The 23,417-nt window shown below is 41.0% G+C and overlaps 1 protein-coding gene across 6 annotated transcripts in view; it reads left to right on the top strand.

Moving 5' to 3' along the window:
• AGAP1 (ArfGAP with GTPase domain, ankyrin repeat and PH domain 1) overlaps positions 1 to 23,417 on the top strand; it is a 402,183-nt gene that overhangs the window by 287,778 nt on the left and 90,988 nt on the right. For all 6 annotated transcript variants that reach the window (XM_062003066.1, XM_062003067.1, XM_062003065.1 and 3 more), the window contains one exon: positions 20,829 to 20,990. In XM_062003066.1, the coding sequence (XP_061859050.1) occupies positions 20,829 to 20,990 (162 nt within the window). The remainder of the gene's footprint in view (positions 1 to 20,828; positions 20,991 to 23,417) is intronic.

Genomic DNA, 23,417 nt, shown 5'->3' on the forward strand with positions numbered 1-23,417 from the left:
CAAACAAACAGCAATGAAAACTTGTGGGGTTTTTTAAGTATGTGGGGAAAAATGGACTAATAGCAAGTTTTAGGCAGCTAAAGGTCAGCAGAAACAGAAGTACTGCAATAAAACTACTACAAAACCTCAAGAATAATTCATTGCTGTCAATGTATCATCTTTCAGTAAGCTCATAGACATGTCCTTTATGCTGGCAAGTTGATGCATGAAAAACCCTTTTTAATTTCAGGGGGTTTTTTCTCCATTAAAAGATTTTTGAATTTTAGTCATAAAAAGATAATACTGTGAAAGCAGCAGGTATAGTGAGAAGCAAAGCATCTTTTGGAATTCAAATGCCAACGTACTGGAGAATATGCCTGCTTATTGTCACATGGTTTTATTGTAGACAAAATAACATATTGGGATTCAATTTTTCTCTGCACCTCTTTTTTTCCACATTAAATTAATACTTTGTGTGACTCTGGAGAACTTTTCAAAGTCTTCTGAACCAGACATTTGGTTTCCTGGGGCTTCTGTCTTTCAAGCAGCTGTGAACATCTCCTAATTAGATAAATTACTTTGTAGTGGGCAGAGCCACAAAACAGGAGGTGCTGGTTAAATTAAAGAGGGAAAATAGAAAAATCCATTCTCTGAAATGGAATGCCCCACTGCTTTATGACTATTACTGTTGTAAGGTTTTACATTTAAGTACCTGAGGTTTAAAATTAAATGTCTAATATAATTTGGCACTGGTAACATGAAGCCTGTGACTGCCCTTGGAGAAAATCTAGACAGCTTAGTTCAGTGTTTCAAATTGCTATCTGCTTGATAGTGAGCAGATCGCACAACTGGCTCACTATTTAGCTAAATACCACCTGCTGTTCAGCATAATTTTAAATGTAGTAACATATTTGGCCCTAAAAACTCAGAAATTTTAAAAGACTCTTATAGCAGCCCATGAAAAATTAATTCTTTTTAGGGTTTTTTTTTTTTCTTACTCCTGTAAGTACTTGACAGAAGTAATTTTAGCAGCAAGAGAGAATAAAAACTGGGGACAGTAAATCCCTGTCTGGGAACCTCTTGTGTTAGATTCTTTATGGACCCAGAATTAATCTACATGTCAGATCCTGATGTAGTTTAAACTGTTTATCACCCTAATGGTGGTAGAGAGACCATGAACATAAACTTATAATCCTCCATGAAAGAAATTGGTGTTTGTGATCAGTGAAGGAACTGCTTAGCTTTATTGATAGATTCAGAATAATTACTGTTCCTGCAACTATTGGCCGAAAGGTTTTCCTGGATCACATTGGAAGCCCACATTTTTCTTTATTTTGATAAATGTTTTCCTTGATGATTTTCTTTTCCTTCACCCAGAATTCTCTATAGTTGCTTGCTGCTGGGTTGTCTGATCTCAGGGGAGCTGTTTGTGGCCTGTTCGGTTGTTGAATTTTGGTTCAAGAATGTACGTCTGCGTGATTCCTCTTCTTCCAATTTGGCTCTTACTTTATTTTTTACATTGATTTTCTTCTGCGAATTTTCTCAGCTAGGAAAAGTGGGGCTATCCTGAGGAACTGAGAGAAAGCTGGCCAGGAGTACTATTGTAAGGCATCCCAAACTTGAGTACCAAATGCTATTTTTTCCAAAGGAAAAGAGATTCATATTAACTAGTAAGAGCTGGTACTATCTGTCCTACAGTCTTTGCAACTTGTACATCTCTAAAGAACTTCAGAGATATATTCTCAAACTTAGCACGCGTTAGAGTTTAGACATCTTAGACAAAAAAACAGCTTCATACTGTTTTTTGATGAAAGAAACTCCTGCCAGATGTATTGTAAAAATTAGGTTCATGTCGCTTAACCCATGGAAGACCGAAGATGTTATTTCCTACCTGGGGATGAAGAAGTAGCTTCATTCTCATTTTAGATCTCAAGTTTTATAGCTTGGCTTCTAAGACTGTCCTGAGACTAACAGAGGGAAGAATTTTTCCTTAAAGTTAAACCTCTTCTGAAACAGTGCTGCAAACAGGAGTTTACATGGGACAGGGATTTCTTTCCTCTGGACTTGTAAATTGTCATGAATATAAAATTTTGCAATAAATCAAATATCTGTTTAAATATCATCCACTTATGCTTCATCACTGTACAACTGCTTGTACGGGCCATTTGATCTTGGCTGTAATTTATGTAAGTTGTAATACCTGGTGTCTTTTGAGTTTCTAGCAGTTTGGTGTTAGGATTTATTAATGTAAAATTGAGTTTGGGCCATGCTATGGGGTATGTAAGGACATTGGAGTGTTTATATTAATGCAAACCCTACAACTTGTCATACTTGTCCAATTGTAAGCACTTGGAATGTGCAGTTAGTTCAACATGTTTCTGACTTTCATTTCAAAAGTGGAGAAATTCATTTAGAATCGGAATTCAATAGGCAAGTTCTTGACTAAGATAAATTCTATAATTTCAAAAAGATTTACAGAATTTCTTGTGTATCTAAATGATTTAGGTTGGAAGATCTTTTTAAAGAAGGAAGTCATTACTGGAAAACAAATATAAAATTTTTTTTCCTAGCTGCTTTAGAGCTGGTCTGAGATTTCCTGCAGTTCCTAATAGTTAATATTGTAACATTTTCGATATGTAGGACAGTATATGTGCAAGTAGTTTACATCGTCTTTAAGAATAGGCAGGAAAAGAGAACCTTCATGTACTTTTCATGCCCTTTTGTGATCAACAGACAAATTGCTTCTGGCAAATAGTCCCAGAGGGAAACTGTCACTTCAGCAGGGTAAACTCTGCTAACAACTTATTATTGCCTTTGCTTTCTAAACAGCCTAGCATACCTTGAGGAAACTTAGGTTATACTTTTCAGCAATTTCTGGAAAATAATCCCCTTTCAGCATGAGGTTGCATACTCCAAAACCTTCCAGTGTTAAAATTCCATTGACATCCTTGACAAGCTCTTACCTGAAGTAGCCGGTCAACCAGAAATATTAAAAAATCCTGTACAACAGTGTCCTAGATAGCTGGACTCCCACCGGTGTAGTGTCTGTGCCTTTGTTCAGGCAAGAAAGGGAATAGGAAACTGATATTTTCTCAGAATTGATGTGGCACCTTCCTTGTGTCTAATAATGCATGGCAAGAACTATCCTGCAGATTGATTTTAATTTATACAGTGGGATATGCAGTTTTAAATTGGTTTCAAACTTCCTCCTTGGTTTCAAAGCAAAATATGTGACTTCTCCTCTTTCTTGAGAAGACAGGAATATCCTTATGGTATTTTCACAATTAGTGAAATTTGTTAAATTGTCCAAGCAATCTGCCAGCACCACCTCATTTAGACTATCGTTTCACCAGTTTTCACTTGTGCAAAGTTTATTTTCTCTGAGCATTCTGTATCTCCTGGATCCTCACCATAATGTACATGAGACAGTGACATTGATGCTCTCATGGAAACAAGACATTTGCAGCTAGATGTTCTGCTATATTATTCTCATAGTTATGTCATTCATCATTTTTCCATTGAAGCATGATGAAAAGGAGGATACCAAAGGCTGTCTGATACTTACATAAGACCCTAGAAGTGGTGATTTTTCATAGTGGCTTGTAGAACTTTCTAAAGCTGGAGGAAGTCATGTCATTTCAGTGTTCAACTAGAAAGAGGAGGTCAGCAAGGAAATCATTGTCTGACATCTTGAGCATTGAGGTCAGGAAAGCATCATGTTGCCTGTGCCATACCTAAGTTTGAAGGCAAAGGTCCCTTCCAGCCCTACCATTCTATGATTCTATGATGGAGAGAGCAAATATGAAGTTTCCCATTTGTCTTTTCACTGAGCTTTCTTATCCAAAATGTTGTCAGCATGAGTTCTCTGAAAAGAGTTTCAGAGTGTTAAGTTAAATGACACTTTCTGCTTGTGGGGCTTTTTTTTTTAGGAATGTGTTAGCAACCAAAAGCAGTAGCACCCAATGCTCACCCATTTCATTTTGTAAAAGTCTCCATAGAATGGGATACTTTAAGACTGCCTTTCTTGGGGAGGTTTCTACCAGGTTCACAAAATATAGGCACTTTTATGTTCTCTGGGTATGTGTTTGTTGCCAAAATGATGGGGAAAACTTGTTTTGTCATGTAGATGAAGAGTATTATGTATGTTCCTGTAATACTGCCTGATATGCCATGCTTTAAAAAGTAATCAAGTAGCAAAACTTCTGCAATCTGCTGCCTTTGTGCAGCACGGCTTTCAAGGCTGCGGGCTTGCTTACTGCTCTCAGTACCTCTTTCACCAGGTCATTCAGGTTATGAGTTTGACATGACGGCCTTTTCTGGTAAGGGAGAAGGGGCTGTAAAGATGGCTCCTGTAAGAAGTTGCTCAAAACCTTCCCAGACTCTGAGCCAGACCCACTTCTGGGGCTGAGCCAATTAGACACCTCCATGATCACTTTTTAAGAAGAAGCCAGAAGAGGAGGGTCCTTCCTGTTTCTTTCTTCTTCTGTCCCTTCTTTTTTGGCTGGTGGTGGTGCAAGAAGAGGGAAGAGAGAGAGAAGCAACTATGTGGACCCCAAACTCAGTGAGATAGAAGAGGAGGAGAAAAGAGGAGGAGGTCTGTAGAAGTGCCCAAGAGAGCTGGTCAATCTTCAAGCACCATTTCCTCCAAGCCCAGGATCAGTGTGTCCCAACACACAAGAAAGGACAAAAAGGAGATAGGAGGCCTCCATGGATGAGCAAGAATCTGCTGGGACAATTCAAGCAGAATGCAGCCACCTATGAGTGGTGGAAACGGTCTGGCTTCTTGGGAAGAGTACAGGAACATTGCCAGGGCATGCAGGGGTGCAACTAGGAAGGCTAGAGCCCTTCTAGAATTAAATTTAGCCAGGGATGTTAAGGACAGTAATAAGGCATTTTTCAAGTACATCAGCAGCAGAAGGAAGATGAGGGGGAATGTGGGCCCACTGCTAAACACTGAGGGTGCCCTGGTGACCAAGGATGTAGAGAAGGCTGAACTATTGAATGCCTTCTTTGCTTCAGTCTTTGCAGCCAAGGCCAGCCCTCGGGAAGCCCAGTCCAACAAGGATAGGAGGATGGCCTGGACAGCAGAAGACTTGCCCTGAGTGGAAGAGGTTAAAGACTTGTTGAGCAAGCTTAAGGCTGATAAGTCAATGGGTCCTGATGGGATGCATCCTAGAGTGCTGAGGGAGCTGGCTGATGTGATTGCTAAGCCTCTCTCCATCATTTTTGAACAATCATGGAGGACAGGTGAGGTGCCTGAGGACTGGAGAAAGGCCAATGTCACTCTGGTCTTCAAAAAGGGCAGGAAGGACGACCCAGGAAACTACAGGCTGGTCAGCCTCACCTCCATCCCTGGAAAAGTGATGGAACAACTCATTCTGAATGTCATCACTAAACATATGAAGGAAAAGATTGTTATCAGGGGGAGTCAACATGGCTTCACCAAGGGGAGATCCTGTGTGACCAACCTGATAGCCTTCTATGAGTGCATAACCAGCTGGGTAGATGAGGGGAGAGCAGTGGATGTCATCTACCTTGACTTCAGCAAGGCTTTTGACACTGTCTCTCATAACATCCTCATCAGAAAGCTCAGGCAGTGTGGCTTGGATGAGTGACAGTGAGGTGGATCGAGAGCTGGCTGAATGACAGAGCCCAGAGGGTGGTGATCAATGACACAGAATCGAGTTGGAGGCCTGTGGCCAGTGGAGTTCCACAGGGATGGGTTCTGGGGCCAGTCTTGTTCAACATCTTGATCAGCAACCTGGATGAGGGGACAGAGTGTACCCTCAGCAAGTTGGCTGATGACACCAAACTGGGAGGACTGGCTGATTCCCCAGAAGGCTGTGCTGCCATTCAGCGGGATCTCAACCGGCTCATGAGGTTCAACAAGGACAAGTACAGAGTCCTGCACTTCGGGAGGAACAACCCCCTGCACCAGTATAGGCTGGGGGTGACCTGCTGGAGAGCAGCTCTGCAGAGAGAGACCTAGGAGTCTTGATTGATAATAAACTAAACATGAGCCAGCAATGTGCCCTCGTGGCCAAGAAGGCCAATGGCATCCTGGGATGCATCAAGAAGAGTGTGGGAAGCAGGTCAAGGGAGGTTCTGCTCCCCCTCTACTCTGCCCTGGTGAGGCCTCATCTGGAGTCCTGTGTCCAGTTCTGGGCTCCCCTGCGCAAGAGGGACAGAAAACTTCTGGAGAGAGTCCAGCACAGGGCCACCAAGATGATCAAGGGACTTGAGCATCTTTCTTATGAGGAAAGGCTGCAGGAACTGGGGCTGTTTAGTCTGGAGAAGAGGAGACTGAGGGGTGATCTTATTAACATTTATAAATATCTAAAGGGTGGGTGTCAGGAGGTTGGGACATCCCTTTTTTCTATAGTAGCTAGCAACAGGACAAGGGGTAATGGGATGAAGCTGGAACACAAAAAGTTCCATTTAAATATAAGAAAAACTATTTCACTGTTCAGGTGAGGGAGCCCTGGCACAGGCTGCCCAAGGAGGGTGTGGAGTCTCCTTCCTTGGAGGTCTTCAAGACCCACCTGGACATGTTCCTATGCAACCTGATCAAGGTTGACCTGCTTCTGCAGGGGAATTGGACTAGATGATCTCTAAAGCTCCCTCCCAATCGTACCATTCTATGCTTCTATGATTCTAAAAGATACAAAAGTGGGTCTTCAGTTTCTGTGTCTGTGATGGGAAAGGGGGAAATAAAACCTTGTGACTTAAACTGAGCTGTGTCCTTATGTTGGTTTAAGGAAGTTAATGGGTATGTGGGCATTTCTACACAACTTTTCTGAGTTTCAGTCAAGTACTTCTGTATTTATCTAGTCCTGCTGTTTAAATCCTGAGCTGTATTATATGGATTTTTTCAATTCACAGTTCTCTGGAAACCTATTTGTTTTTCCTGTTTAAGATCCTCTTCCTTCTGTTTCCCCCCCACACTAAAATTTTATGAGTTACTGGATTCAGCAATTAAATCCTGTGATTGGTTCCAAAGTGGCAAGAAATGTGAGTTTTCATCTTCAGATAATTTGGTATTGGCAGCCTCGTGTTCAACTTAATCACTCTCACAGCCTGAAGTACCAAATGTCTGTCAGTAAATTCTTTATGTAGCTAAATTAACTTTTTGAGTGGAACTATAAGGCTTTGTTTTTTACTCATGTTTAGTTATGGATGCTTAAATGCATATTTTGCTTATAGTTTTGCTTAAAATTTAAATTGAAATAGTGAAGCATAGGGCATGTTCCTTTTTACAGGGAGGAAAAAAGATTTGTTTTTTCTGATTATCGATGTTGATTAATCCAACTTGATTGTCTTGCACTGTACAATATATCATAGAATCATAGACTGCTAGAGGTTGGAAGGGACCTCTATAGATCATCTAGTGCAACCCCACTGCCAAAGCAGGTCCACCTAGATCAGGTTACACAGGAACGGGTCCAGACAGGTTTTGAAGACCTCCAGAGAAAGAGACTCCACACCCTCCCTGGGCAGCCTGTGCCAGGGCTCCCTCACCTGAACAGTGAAATAGTTTTTTCTTATGTTTAAGTGGATCTTTTTGTGTTCCAGCCTCATCCCATTACCCTTGTCCTGTCACTAAATACAATAGAAAAAAAGGATGCCCCAACCTCCTGACATCCACCATTTGTATGCTTTTAAATATTACTTGTAAATATTTATGAAATCAGGGTTTTTTTCTGTCTGGAGCTGCTTGGTTGTTACACCCTATCTGTTTATCCCTGCTCAAAAGAAAGAAAAAAGAAAAAACCTCAAACCCAAGCACTTAATTTTTATTATGGAGCATAAACTATAGCCTGACACAAGAGAGGCTGTGACTGATCTCTTTTTTGGGTCTTCCAGCTCCTATCTTGGGAAATGTTCCCCATCGCTGACCTTTCAGATTCAGGGTGTGTTGCAATCCACCTCTCATGGGATTTAATTCACCTCTCATGGTATTTAACCACTGCCCCAAATCAATACTTTGCAAGTAAGGAAAGTGGATACCTGGCACTGATACCACTAGAAACGGGGCACTTTTATCTTGAAGTTGTGTTTTAAAATACATGTCTATTTAAAAATCTCCACCGCTGTCTCCATGTCTAACTTCAACTGCAAGCTGGTCCTCTAGCTCAGATGTCTGACATTAGACAGGTATGACACTTCTAAGTCTGTAAAATGTATTCTATTCTGTGTTTCTCTATCAGTATCTGTCAAAATGGAAGGGTTAATATTGAATATGATTGCACCCCTGTACGAAGACAATTTTTCATCAGGGAGGCTATTCTCTAATTTCATTTGTAGAAAGAGTTTAATCTCTGCAAGATTTTGTGTGTGTGTGTGTGTGTGTGTGTTCGTAGTTCAAGATTGTTCTAATCGTAAAGAATGAGCTTTGCACAATGTTTCTTGGCAGATCAGTCACCAGATAGTTTGAGATAAAGGATCAGCTCTGATTGTTTTTCCCGGTGTATCAGAAATAAACGTGACTTGTGGTCCTAAAACTGCTCGTATAGCAGATGAGACATTAACACATCGACTGTGTTTAGCAGAAGGATGGATCTTCTGGCACTAGCAGAAGAGCTGTATCTGATGGGAGAATGCCTGTATGCATTCAAGGGTGTTTTATCTTGATAGATTATAATTGCAAGGAAGTAAGTACATGAGCTGGATTAACACAATATCCTACAGAAGTTTATGAACTTTGAAAAATAAAGTCATGTTTACAGAAAATCATACAAGTTGAGACACACATTCTCAGGGAAACATACAGGTAGAACATAGTTCTGCAAGAGCAAAATGTGATGCTGTTATCAACTCTTCTGATTCAAATAATGTGTTTTGAAAATTCCCTAAGCCCAGTGCCCTCCATATTAAGAACCTTGGAAGTAAGACTTAAGGAGGGAAATGAATAAACTTATCACATCACTAGACATCTGTTTTTCTTATTTTTTAAACCTAAATTTTAATAATCTAAATACATAATAATAGTAATAGAAATTCAAAATTTATAGAAAGTTTACTAATATTTTAAAGTTGAGAAAGTTGAGAAAGTAGAAAGTTACTGTATAGCTATCATTGGGGTAATTTCTGATTTCAGAATTTCTTCTTTTTACGTCCATACTTTGGAAGTTCAAATAGATGCTTTTGTAATAATTACATTTCTTGTTTAAGTTACATCTAGAAGGACACTGCTTTATTTTACCAGGATCTGGATAAAGTGTGTGCAGGAAGCACACATGATGCTTTTATTTCTGCTCCAACTTACTGAAGTTTCTGTTCCAATTAACATGAGAGCAGTTGTCTCATCAAGCATGTCTGTTTGTAGGCTCAGTTTCTTTCCAGCCCAGATCACAGAGCGTGGGGTATGGGGATGTTGTGTATACGTTACCTATGGAATCCAACACTTCAAAGCTTCTTCACAGCACATACAGTTCAAGGAGTGAAAGAAGCCTCTGTGTTAAATCAGATATGCAGCTCCTTCACAACCTGCTGATTGTTGGAGGACAGCTGAAACACAGAGTCTTGGCCTTCCTGCAGGTGGAAGAGCATCTCCTTTCAAGTCTTTGGACCCTTCATTTGTTACAGTGATATCATCCCTTAATTAGCAGTGGTGCATGCCACCCATGGTCCAAGCCGGTGAGGAGTATCCAGTTTACGAGTCCCTCTAGGCAAATGGCTTTTCCGATGCATGGATTTTGAGAGCAATAGAAGGGCCCTGACTTACCTAAACCCTCAGAAGAGCTAGTAAGAGCTAGAAAGAATGCTTGATTAAAATTAAAAATAAAATTAAAAGTTTGTCAATGACAATTACATCATTTGACACCTGTAAAAGGCAGCTTTATGTTAAGAGCTTCAGTTTTCGGCTGTAAGTTTCTACAATTGGAAAATATTTGGGTTTACCTTTGATTAAGAGTATCTTTGCTGTTGTTTCCATCATTTCTTTTCCTTTCTGATGTTGGTGCACATGGTAGACATACCAGGAAAGCTTTAGCTTTTTCCTTCCTAGCAAGATGCAGTTAACTGCCTATTTGGTACACAGCCGTTACTCAGCTTTAATTGGAAAATGTTAATAGGTAAAGTATCTTTTTTCCTACACATTGATATTGGGGCTTATATCTGAAGTCCTATGCACTGGCAGCAGAGAGTTTTTCAACCTCTTCTCAATTACCAGTGAGTGGGTTTGATGCTTGAAGTTATCCACAGGTTATACAGACTGAAGGTTAAAGTACAAGAGTAGAGACAAGAGACGTGGCTTTCTGTCTGGCTCTGTGCATTTCTTTGAAGAGTCAGTTCTTCTTTTCTATCTTACTTTGCCTATCTTGAAATGCAAGGTAAATATCTTAATAGGGAATGTTTCAATAAAGCATATATTTGTTATTTTCCAAGTGCCTTGAGATCTCAGGGCTCTTTTTCAAAGCAAAATACTGTTAAATGAGGGTTTTTTGCAATTAGAAGACAATGCTGATCATTAAATCAGGATGGAGCTCTGACCCCCTCTGTGTAATTAAAGTGAATTTACCATGCATATAATTTTGACCAAGGATATAAAATAGTGTTTGTCACACAATGTACTTGATCATGGTGTAGCTTGCTTATCCAAGATGTATTCTTTAAGTGGTACTCCAAGTGTTATTTTTTCTGCAAATCATTATTGCTTGAGATAGTCTTGATGGATTCACTATAACCAGCATACCACAGTTGGTAACTATTCTTAAAATGTCTTCTTATCTATCCAGCATCAAAAGTGACAGACAGACCGACCAACACATGACCTGGAATCGAACCAGGAGATACTACCCTGAAACCATTCCACAGCTGTACAGTTTGTCTTCAAAAGGACCATCCATTTTCTTTTTCCCTCATGCAGTGGCTAAGAACTAGCTACCTGAAATGAATCCCTGTAACTAGCTGCCTTTTGTAATATTCCTCACCTCTCTGTTTTGTATACAGTTGATGGCTAGAAGTAGTAATGCTCATAGCATCTTATACCCAGTTTGTAGCAATTCATGGTGACACCATGTAAGAACCATGTCTTCTCAACAGATCTGATGCTGTCCAGTGAAAACAGTATGCCAGAAGAATTAGAGATGTTCTTTATACATCTAGACTGTAGATCTACTCAGCAGGAGCCATGAAGTTAGTTTGCCTTGGGATACAGTGGCATCCTACATTGGAGACTAGCATTTCTTTCTAGTTCGTTGTCCTGTGTATTCAAATAACTTGTCATGCTTAATCTTTCCACAGGGCATGTTCAGCACACGGTGCAAAGGAGGCAAATGCAAAGATAAATCTGTGTAATGGGGGATAAGTTAGCAAACTGTATTAACTCAAGGAGAACTTTATTGTATCTCTGCCCCTGACCTAAACCTGCTTTAGGCAAGATGTGCAGAGGAGAGATTAGCATCTCGTTCCTGGTTCATATTCTGAGGCTTGCAGGTCCTCTAAAATACGTTCAGTCTTTATACTGTATTTGCAACATGAATGTTTGCTTAGGAATATCTATTTCCTCTCCTTGTGTCAGATGGTAAATTCTTCCTAGCATACCAGGATGTGCCTGCTTTTTGCTAGCAGTACTTCCATTTCTAGGGAGTGGGATGATGTTTTGCTAGCACTGAAGTATGTTGCTCCTTGGGAGGAAAAATGTAGTGAGCAATGTACTTTTGTGGGGATTTTTTAAGCACTATATTGCATCGTTGCTTTCATGCCTCCTTTACAATGGCCAGACATTGATGTTAGTAGGAAATGAGCTGGAGATAACTTTGGTTTTCCCTTAGATAAGGGAGACTGTAACAAGGGTCTTACTATCTCTGAAGTGATTGAAGCCAGTCCTTCCGATATCTTTGCCTTGCTGTTATGAGACTGACTTTCTCTCGCAGGTCTGTGGATGATGTCTCGCTTGTCACAAAGAAGCTTATTAGGCTGCCGAGTGGAAATGATCCTGTCATTCCAAGTGTGCCTTCAGGTTTGCTTTGCTTGAGGCACGCTACCACGTATCAAAAATCAAACCCTCCAAAAGCAGGGAGATCCCTTTTTTTCAAGTAGGAAGCTTTGTTTTTCTTATTTAATTGAAATTGATATTAGAGGGAAGGAGGCAGTAACTTGGGCATTCAGTGTGGGTTTTCTGTACATGACAGGATAGCTTTGTGATTTACAGGCTTTAGGCACAAGGCTGGGAAAATGGTAGCCGCTGTGGAAAGAGAATACTCCTGAGACTCTTTCATCTCCATCCCCCAGTTCTGCTCAGAGCTTCCTTTTAATTTCATTCAGTGCAGCAGGTTAATTTAAGCCCTGGGTAGCTTGAGTGTCCAAGCTGAATTCAGCGAAGCACTGACCGGATGCACCTAATTCCTGCTGAAGACATGAGCTATGTGTACTTTAAAAAAATATTTGCTTTTTTTTTTTCTGTAGGCTGTAATCTTGTGCCATCTCTTCTCTCCCACTCACAAATGTTTATTATCATTCGCGGACTTCTGCCAAGCTGCAGTTTTGACAGGATTTTAATGTCAGTCCTGTACATCCGTGCCTGACTCCAGCCTTCTGCAGTCATTGTGCAATTGCAGCATCCCTTTAACTTTGGTTTGAGGCAGAGGAAGAATATAAAGAACTTGATAGAACATTTATGGTAATAGCTGTAAAGGGAAGCTGTAGAGCATTGGATTTCACAGCCAGAAAAATCTCAGCTCAGGGAAATGGGTCTGAAATACAGCTACAGATGGTTTTAGTCTATTGCGTCCCCTGTTTAAATAAAAGGATTGCTTTTTTCGCCTCTATTTAAAACACATGTGTAGAAGATGAAAGTGTCCAGCCATTTTTTTATTATTCAGTCCACCAGCCACTGACATCTTTGCCTTATTTCATTTCAACACTAATACTGAAATACCCTCTTTGGATTCTGCCTTCCTTGGGTTGCAGCAAAGATTCCTGCTGCAGTCAGAACTGTTGCTGTTGTTTTCGTCATCAGTGCTTTCTTTTTCCCCTTGAACCTGGTGCTATTAATTGTGTTGCTGCTTCTGCTCTTTAATTGATCCCATTCACTGGTCCTGCTTTTGTAATGTCTGACTTCTTGTCACTTCAACAAATCAAAAATCCAAATTAATCAATCTCCAGCCACTTGAGAATAGGACTGCGTTGGGGAGCTGGGCTTGACAAAAAAGTCTAATTTCACTTTGAAAGCCTGTTGGAAAATTTTAACAGGAAGATGCAAGAAAAATGTAAACCAGATCAAGCTCGACTTTGGTCTGTGGAGAATAATGTCACCTGTTGAGTTTGTTTCAAGTTTTTGTAAATAGGTGATTTGACAAAAATATGAAATAAATCAAAAGGCACGAAGATAGAAGAGGTCAGAATATTCTTGTTTCCACTGCAGATGGTTACACAGTAGTAGAGAGGGTTGTGTGCATGAGAGAGAGAATAGGAACTGTGGGCCAAAGATGAAGCTTCCCTCTCAGACTTTTGTATCAGCCTTTGTGCTGTGCTATTCCTGTACCTTATATATTGCCTCTCTTCCTCATTCTTTTTGCACCCCCGGCCCTTTTACCCTGGCCGAGAACACTCATACCTGCTTATTGCCCCTTATTTTCGTTACTTCCTTCATTCCTATGTTGGTATCTGTTGCAGTTCTGCTCGGCAGGCACTGCAAGCAGTGAAGGAAAATTGGCTTCAATCCAAATCTCAAATGTACTCTGAGCAGATGCTTAGGAGTTGGGGTGTGAGTCAGTTGTTGTACTGTGCTGGGGGCACCAAGGAAGCGCAGGCGGAGTTTGAACTCTGTTTCTTACGCTTTCCAAATTCAGGAGGGCTCTCACAACATCCTTAGAGGGCACGAATGGAGTTATCTTTGAAGTCCGCTTGTGGAGTGCATACAGCTTACAATTAATAAAACTATAAAGAGATAAGAAATGAGATTTGTGCAGAATGTTACCTTTTACAAACATCGTGTAATACTACAAGAGAATATCAGATGTATTTCCAACAGCAAATAACACACAGTACAATAGCAGAGCCCTTGAGACTCTTCAGAGAAGGACTAGTTGATTTTTTTTCTCATTTAGTTCTCTGTCTCATAATGCTGGGTTGTAGTTGTAGATGATATACTTCTTCTCTTCCACCTCTCATTTCTCCTATCACAATATGTCATAATTGAAAGGAATATCTCTTAGGACTGTAACCATGAAATGCATCTAGGAGAGAGACAGGCATGCATTGCCTTTTTTTTCTTTTGGTTTAGTATTTTTTTAGCAAACAAGGCTCAGACTTCAACAAGTAAAATCTTTGTCTTATCCCATGTGTCACTGTTGTGGTTTAGGCTGATCCAGAAACAAAGGACCACGAACAGCCACTCATTCATTCGTCCCCTTCCTGACTGACAAGGCAGAGAAAGTACAGCAGAGAAAGTACAGTGTGCCTTTGGAACCCTCTAAGGACAGAGAGAGTTCACTCACTGCTTATGGTGCTGGGCAAAACAGACAAGGCTACGCAACTTGAGGACAAAAATGAAACCTAGTTTATTCTTCAACAGCCCAACAATACAACAAACCAAAATATCCAACCAAAAGAAATACAGAATAGGCTGATGATGAAAAGTACAACCAACCCCTTTAGGATCCTCTTCCTCCCACCCCCTCCCTGCTTCCCAGGCTCAGGCACCTCATCCCATTGTTTTTACCTCCTCCTCCCTGGAGTAGCACAGGGGGGCAGGGAATGGGTGTTGCAGTCAGTCTATTTCACATGGCTCCTGCAGCTTGGCTTGCCTCTGAAGAGGACTCCTCCCTGGTCCTCCCTGCACCAGCGTAGGGTCTCTCACATGCCAGGCAACCCTGCACAGGCTGCTCCAACATGCATTCATCCTGAGGGATGCAGCTCCTCTCTGCTTCCTCTGGCACAGGGTCCACAACACTCACTCCCTCTGGCATGGGGTCCTCCCAGAGCTGCAGGCTACTATCACTCCCCCTATTGCCCTCCGTGTGACAGCTCTGCTCTTGCCATGGGCTGCAGGAGGGTCTCTGGTCTAACACTGCTCCTCTTCCTTCCCTCCTTTTCTGACTGCAGGGTCCACATGGTCAACTCCATCTTCTCTTACTCTTCCACCTCTCCTTACACACTACAAATTTCTGTTCTTAAATATTTATGGCAGAGGCACCAGATTGACTCAGCCTGGCTGGAGGTGGGTCCACCTCAGAGGCAGGGGAAGTTTCAAGAACTGCTTACAGGGACCAGCACTGCAGCCCCCTCCCCCTATTACTAAGCAAAAGCGCCTCCACATAAGCTCACCACAGTCATGCACCTACAGAGAAAAATGACCACATTCACAGCAGGATAGTCAGATTCTTTAATATCCCATCTCTTGATAAGGTAAGGAGTTTGGTTACCAAGTGTCACATTTTGCTCCTAGACATAGAGTGAGCTACTGCATATTTTTTAATGGCCTCAAATAACTTGCGTAGATGTAAACCTTCCCTCAACATACTCTGAGTTGATTATTTTACTGCTTTTCCTGGCATGAGTGCCTGTACTTTGTCATACTGGTTTGTGTTGAAGCTCGTCCAGCCCCGGGTATAAGCTTGGCATTATTTCATGACCTTGCAAAGCCAGAAACTCCTCTTTCAATGAGAAAGATGTTAACATGGGAAGTTCATGACATCCTCCTTATTGTGTGGTGACTATGCGGGGAATGATGGCTCTGTAAGGACGGTGGATGCTGCAAGGATGTGACTCATTAGCTCTCACAGAATTAATGCAATTAATAATTGCATTGGAAAAGAAGGACAGGAAGGAAATGTGGCAATTTGTTGGGTGAGGGCATGGGCATCTCTAGCTCACTTCTGCAGGTCAGAGGCAGCAGCAAGTGCAGGCTGGAGCACAGTGATGCTCTGTTTTGGAGGAGAAGACATTTTTCAGCAGTGTCTTCCTGCACATCACTGAGAAACATGGTCTAGCAGTTGTAGAACCGAGGCTGTACTGATCAGGACAAGCCCAGCTACATGGCAAGGGGAGACTTTTGTCCTTAATGTTGTATAATATAGATATACACCCTGCAAATGATGACCATCATCAAGTCAAGTTGCCCGTACAGTCCATCAAAAACCACGAAGCTAATGATGGGCTGGGCAGATAATCATGGGAGAGTTAATTGTAAGGTTCGATATGGCATCTTGTCAGCAGAGATAAGTTGTCACGTTTTCCACTTGAGCTGAAACTAAATGATTGTAAAATAAGTTATGAGTGTCCTTGGGCCTGTCTGCCAGAATGATGGCTAAGAATACATTCCTGGCCCATCAGTCTCAAGCAGCCCGCTTGATATTTATGTGAACTGAATGTTATTTTATTCCCCCTCTAGTCATGCTTGTCAGCTTCCCGAGTGAAAAGTGAAACTGCTTCTTTGACTCATACTTCAAGTATTGAAGCTTGGAGGGGCTGCAGATTGTTATTATTATTACTAGTATTATATATTTTTCGGGGTGTGTGTTGAACATTGATGCCCGATTGGGAAGAACTAATAGCTGACATTGAACGTGCGGGATGGCTGCAAAACAGCCCATCCCAACCCAGTGAAACGCATCTTATGAGTTCCAGTGCCTCTGTCAAAGCTGGCTTAGATGTGGAGTAATGAGGCGCTTGCTTTTTTAATTTGGCATGCCTTTTTCCTAGCCTTATTTTTTTTTTCCTATTTAATAGTGCTGGCAGTGGTCGCCTGTTCTCAGGCGTGGCAATTGTTACAAAATAAAATGCATTATTTGTATTCAGTCAGGAGTATGAAATTGTATTCAGTGGGCTGAAGCCTGAACTCATTTACAGTTTTCCAAAGCCAGGCTTTCAGGAGCCCTCTTTTCAATTTGAAGAATACCTTGTCAGGCAAGAGAAGTAGTGGGAAATGGGAAAGCACAGCGTGTAATCCTAGTGCCTTTTGATTGTTCATATTTTAAACCAGGAGAATGTTAAAATACTTCCATCTTCAAAAGGTGGTCTCTGAAACCAGGAATATGAGGGATTAATATACCAGCAATATCAGCTTGGCACACATTTACGAGCAACTTGTGTTTCTTTTCTGGTTGAGGGGGAGGGAAGGCTTTGGGTACTTTGCGTCAGAGCTGTTTGACCCAAGGACAGCAGGTTATTACCTGGAGAGGGCTGTGGATCACGAGGATTTACCGTAGGAAGTTAATTCTTCAGCTCTCCGACATGAGTAGTCAGACTGTATGCATACAAGTGTCCTCGTTTTTCAGAGCTCATGAGCAGGGTTTGTTGGTGCAATTTATAGCCTAGAAACTAGATGAAGCTGCAGTGAGCATATGGATATATCTTAATATTTTTTAACAAGGATCCTGCTGAAAAAATCTATTCCATGATTTTGCATCAGGATGTGGTTTCTTCACACTTTTATGGGTCCAGGACATTTTGGTGCCGCATGGCAGAGTTTGCCGCCACAGAGAGGCCTCTTCATTGCAGTGCCCGTCTCAAAACGATAATTTTCATGTCATTGGTGCAAAGGAGGAATTTTTGAGGGGGAAGGGTTCTTCTTTTTAAGTACCCAGTGTAGGAAACCAAGAAGTCTCAAACTGAAGGTCAATATGTAGAACTAGCTGTAGCCTACATGCATCCTTGGCCATGTCCTTTTATTGGTAGCATCCTTTCTGGCATCTTCTCCTCTTACAGTGTCAAGGAGCCAAAGATATCCATGAATCATCATAGAATCATCATAGAATCATAGAATGGTAGGGTTGGAAGGGACCTTTAGAGATCATCTAGTCCAACCCTCCTGCAGAAGCAGGGTCACCTAGATCAGGTCACATAGGAACATGTTCAGGCGGGTCTTGAAGACCTCCGAGGAAGGAGACTCCACACCCTCCTTGGGCAGCCTGTGCCAGGGCTCCCTCACCTGAACACTGAAATAGTTTTTTCTTATATTTAAATGGAACTTTTTGTGCTCCAGCTTCATCCCATTACCCCTTGTCCTGTTGCTAGATGTCCCCTTTGCCAAGAGCATGCAGAACAATGGTATGGAGTCTCATTGGGGTTTGCTTTCCTTTTCACCTTGAGAGACAGCAAACACTTAACCCTGAGTGCTGTCTCCAGGCATTTAAAGGACAAGAGGGTCATTAGAAACAGTCAACATGGCTTTTCCAAGGGGAAGTCATGTTTGACCAACCTGATAGCCTTTTATGAAGACATAACCAGCTGGATAGATGGTGGTAGTGCAGTGGATGTGGTTTATCTTGATTTCAGTAAAGCATTTGACACCGTCTCCCACAGCATCCTCGCAGCAAAACTGAGAAAGTGTGGGCTGGATGATCAGGTAGTGAGGTGGATTGTTAACTGGTTGAAAGGAAGAAGGCAGAGATTGGTGATCAATGGAGCAAGGACTAGTTGGAGGCTTGTATCTAGTGGAATCCCTCAGAGGATGATGCTGGGACTGGTGCTGTTCAATATATTAATTAATGACCTTGATGAGGGAACAGAGGGCACTGTCAGCAAGTTTGCTGATGATACTGAACTGTGGGGGGTGGCTGACACATCAGAAGGCTGTGCTGCCTTTCAATGAGACCTGGACAGGCTGGAGAGTTGGGTGGGGAGATATCTAATGAAATTCAACAAGGGCAAGTGCAGAATCTTACATCTGGGAAAGAATAACCACAGGTAGCAGTACAAGTTGGAGAATGAACTGTTAGAGAGTAGAGTAGGAGAAAGGGACCTGGGAGTCCTGGGGGATAGCAGGACGCCCATGAGCCAGCAATGTGCCCTCGTGGCCAAGAAGGCCCGTGGCATCCTGGGGTGTATTAGAAGGGCTGTGGCTAGCAAGTTGAGAGGCTCTCTTCCCCCTCTATTCTGCCCTTGTGACTCTGCTTCTGGAATATTGTGTCCAATTCTGGGCCCCTCAGTTCAAGAAGGACAGGGAGCTGCTGGAGAGAGTTCAGCACAGGGCCACAAAAGATGATGAAGGGAGTGGAGCACCTCCCTTCTGATGAAAGGCTGTGGGAGCTGGGGCTCTTTAGCTTTGAGAAGATTAATGTTTTTGGAGGAGATTGAGGTGTGGTCTCATTACTGCTTACAAGTATGTAAAGGGTGGGTGTCAGGAGGATGGAGCCAGGCTCCTAATGGTGTCCAATGATAGGACAAAGGGCAACAGGTACAAGCTGGAACATAAGAGGTTCTAAAGAAGTACAAAGAAGAATTTCTTCACTGTGAGGATGACTGAGTACTGGCACAGGCTGCCCAGATGGGTTGTGGAGTCTCCTTCTCTGGATACATTCAAAGCCCACCTGACGAGTTCCTGTGTGACCTACTCTAGGTGGTCCTGCTCTGGCAGGGGGACTAGATGATTTTTCGAGGTCCCTTCCAGCCCTTAAGATTCTGTGATTCTGTGATATACACTTTGAGCATTTCTGGCTCAAATACTTAAAATCTCCTATACTGATATATCACAAATACATTGATATTATTCTCTTCTGTGGTCAAATTCTTGGTGATTCGTTTCAAATTAGTCGACATAGAGACAAGAACAAAAACCCTTAATAGAAAGCTTATGTTTGCTTTGGTCTCTACTACCAGGCAATTAGCTGCATAATTTATCCCTCACTAATAACTTGCAGCACAACTATCCTTGGTGGGTAATTAGTAAGTAAACTTTATTAGGAAAAAGAAACCGTAATAAGTGTTCCTTTGTCAAATAAGCAGTTGGATTTAATTACTCAATATCAAAAGCTACTTTTTCAATAGTCTTTGACTTGATATTTTTCTGACAAATTAATTAATCTTGAGTCCTGATACTGCACTTAACTGAAGTATGGTGTCTAACCAGAGTTCTGGAAACAGCTTCACTTTATGTGATAGTAAATTTTAAGTTTTATAATTACAACTAAATATAAACCAACAAAATAGAAATATATTAACATTTATAGTCCAAAGACTCATTGCAATTAAAGTAAAATCTTATTACCAACCTTGGAGAAAAATACTGGATTAAGGTTACTTTAGTATTTGCTCCATGAAAGGACCTAGATGAAGAGTGCAATTTCATGTACTACTTCATTTCCTAAATTTGTTTTGGGTATGGATATAGATGTTTCTTGACTGAAAATTATAAAAACAACTCAAAGAAAAGATGTTCATGTATTACCAGACATTAATTGATCTGGGGAAGAGACTGTGAGTCTGCTTACAAGAGGAGGGTGTCATCAAGCTTTAATTTTGAGCAAGCTAATTGTTGTAGAGGGGAGACAATGACCCTAGCATTACTTCTTAAAATTGGTGTATATTACACTACTATAGCTAATACACTGGGAAACTAAACATAGGAATATTTTTTTTCATTGGGAGCAGGTAGTAAGTGATCCTTTATCACACAGTATTAATTGTAGCAGGTGTACATCAGTTAGTTTTCCCATCTTTATTGCCATCACCATCTCTTTTTTTGTGTGTACCTGTCTCATTAATGAAAGCAGATAGCATTCAGAGGATGTTGGAGTATCTCTTTTCCATTATATATTAAAAATGCCATGGCATTATACGAGCTAATTTGAGGATCAGTAAGATCTTTGTAAGAAAGAGCAATTGGAAGCAATAAAGTGATTTCCCATTGGTTTTTTTGTGTGTTCCAGCTGAGCTGCTTCTAAAATTGATGCAGAGTCCTGTTGATTTAATGGGACTTGAATTAGAACTTCAGCCAAGTTGCTTTCTTTTACCTTTTTGACAAAGTAATATTTTGTTAGGAAGCTCCCCTATAGCCTTTGGAAGTCAATGAGCCCAGGAAGTTAGCTGCTAACAGACAGCAAGGGGTTATATTTTGGGTTCTAACAATCATTTATTTAAATTATGCTTTTTTTTTTCCTTTTTTTCTTCACTCCAAACTACAGATACTGGTTTAGGAGATTCTGTATGTTCAAGCCCAAGTATATCTAGTACAACGAGCCCTAAACTAGATCCACCTCCTTCACCTCATGCCAATAGAAAGAAACACCGCAGGAAGAAAAGCACGAGCAATTTCAAAGCTGATGGTATCTCGGGCACAGCTGAAGGTAAGCTTACTTTATGGTGGGAATCTGAGTTTTGAAAATGTTATTCCAAAGAGCATTTGTTAAGTACAACTCAGCTACAGCGCTGGCTTTGCATACGGAAGGTATAGAGAATTGTACTGAAGTACAGAAATTAAAGGCTAATCTTTTAACAATGAAGCTGGTGAATTTGCCTGTCTGAAACATGTTTGAAAATGATTTTTTTTAATAAGTAAAATTGTCATCAAGTTAATATGGAACATCATGAGCTATAAAGGTATAGAACAGGCATGCTTGTAAGGTTAAAAAGAAAGAGAAAGTCAGATTTACTCAGTACCTCATACACCATGTTAGAACGTGTGTATTTGTTTAGAATTGAATCTCATCTTACCACTTTTCCTTAGACACATCCTGAGCTCCAGAATTGTGAATGCTTCTGATGCCTGTTATTGCTTGAATATTTAGCTGCTCATGGAAAGATTGTGTTATTTAAGGATAAAAAGGAGAAGTGGAGAGTTTAAATGTTTGGGCTCTTTTTTAAGAACCAGAAAGTGAAAACCAAAAAGAACTTCTTTTTTCCCTTAGTTTAGCTTACTGTTTCCACGTGAACACTGCTGTAGCTGTTCAATGCCTTACTGAAGGGGTAACAATGTGTACAGTAGCCAGATATGATATGAAACATGCTTGTATCTTTAGAAAAGAAGAAAAGAAACATGCTAGGATTCAACCAAAAGAGCTCCAGAAAAAAAAAAAAAAGAGCAACAAGGGAATTTGGAAGGCTCAGAAACTGGGGAGTCAACATATAAGGAGAGATGAAAAACTGAGACAATGGAATAACATAGTCAGAAAAGGGGAGTGTTTAGTAAAGAAAAAAAGATGCAGTTGTAAGCATCGGAGAGTGAAAAACAGCTAATTTGGTATCAAAGGGCGTTAGAACAAGTTCTGAAAAAAGGAAGACTATTGCAGACAGCTGAAGAGACATTAAAAATAGATGTGATAATAGTATACAACTGAGAAGGGGCATGGTAACTACTACTTAGTCATCATTATTTTCCATTTATTTAATTTCTCAATTGTGCTTCTTTCATGTACAGAATTTAGTTTTTTAAAAGCCATCAGCTTTTTTCCTCGCAGCTCCTGTTGCGTTCTTTTTCCAATCATTTCGCTATCTTTGCTGTTAGTTTCCTCCTAGTTTATGGCCTGAAGCCAAATTTTGTTTTAACCTTTGATTTTAAATTTCTCATCTTTTACTTTTTTAACAATCACTTTTACAGCACTTATTTTCAAACCTCAGTGGCAAGTGCATTTTTCAGAGTGCTCACCATTGGTCCAAGACTGTTTTGTCAAAGTCAATATGAATCAAGACCAGCTGGATATGAAGAGCTTTTGAAAATCTCTAATTAATTAATATGTGTATATTTTCTTTCTCCTGGGGAGATTATTTTCACAAGTCACTGGAGCTAAGCCTGCGTTGTCCTAGTCTGCAGGCATGGACTTCTGACCTGCAGTGAGCAATGGGGGATTTTGCCTCTGAAATCCCTGTTCTGATTGATAGTAGTGGGGAGTACATACTCCTTCGTTCTTCTCTCTTTTCTTGTCCTCTTCATCTTGTCTTCCAGTATCACAACATGGTAGCCTGAAATCCTTTTGCGAGAACTCATCAAAATTGTCCACCCTCATATAAATGGGATAAATATGCTTCCAGAGAGGCAAGAACTGGCTTACAAGCAGCAGCCAAGCAATATACAGGATAAAATTACTAAAAGTAGTAGTGAGTGCCAACACTTGCTTCAACAGTCTGTATCTCCATATTAGCACATTAGCTTTTTTTTGACCTGCCTCTTCTTACATGTCTTCTGAGATGGACACTCTTCTCACACAGTTGTGTCTTGGGTAGGCCACAGTGTTTGCTAAATTATTTATCGTTTTAACAGCTCATTTAAAGCACAACCCAGTAAAAAACAGCAACTGGACACAAGAGAACCGCAGCTTTCAACACAGCCTTCTTACTATGTGTGAGAGGAACTCTGGGCATCCTTCAGCAGATAACTGATCTCACTGGCCCTTGAATCCTTAGCAAGGTTGGGAGGAGATGGCTGACAGAATAGTCAGCCTCACCTGTCAGTGATAGCTGAAGCAGAAATCAGTGAAGCATGTTCAAGTTCCCTGTCCTTTTAGAAGAAGGGCATCTCAGAAGAAGTAATAATGATTGTAGATTTCCATGAAGTACATTCTAGCAAGACTAACAAAGGATATTTTTTCCAAATCCTGGCATGTGGACACTTGCAACCTTTGCCTGTATTTGCTGGACCTTTTGTTGACCAGACAAGTAGTGTTCATCTCACTGAGCTTGCTGTGATGCTGAATAATGTGAGTAACTCCAATCCTAGAACAGTCTATATCACAAAGCCAGTCTACTGTTAGTGAATTGTGTGTCTCAGACACTTTAGG

This window comes from Colius striatus, chromosome 9 (assembly GCF_028858725.1).
Source record: "Colius striatus isolate bColStr4 chromosome 9, bColStr4.1.hap1, whole genome shotgun sequence".
NCBI lineage: Eukaryota > Metazoa > Chordata > Aves > Coliiformes > Coliidae > Colius > Colius striatus.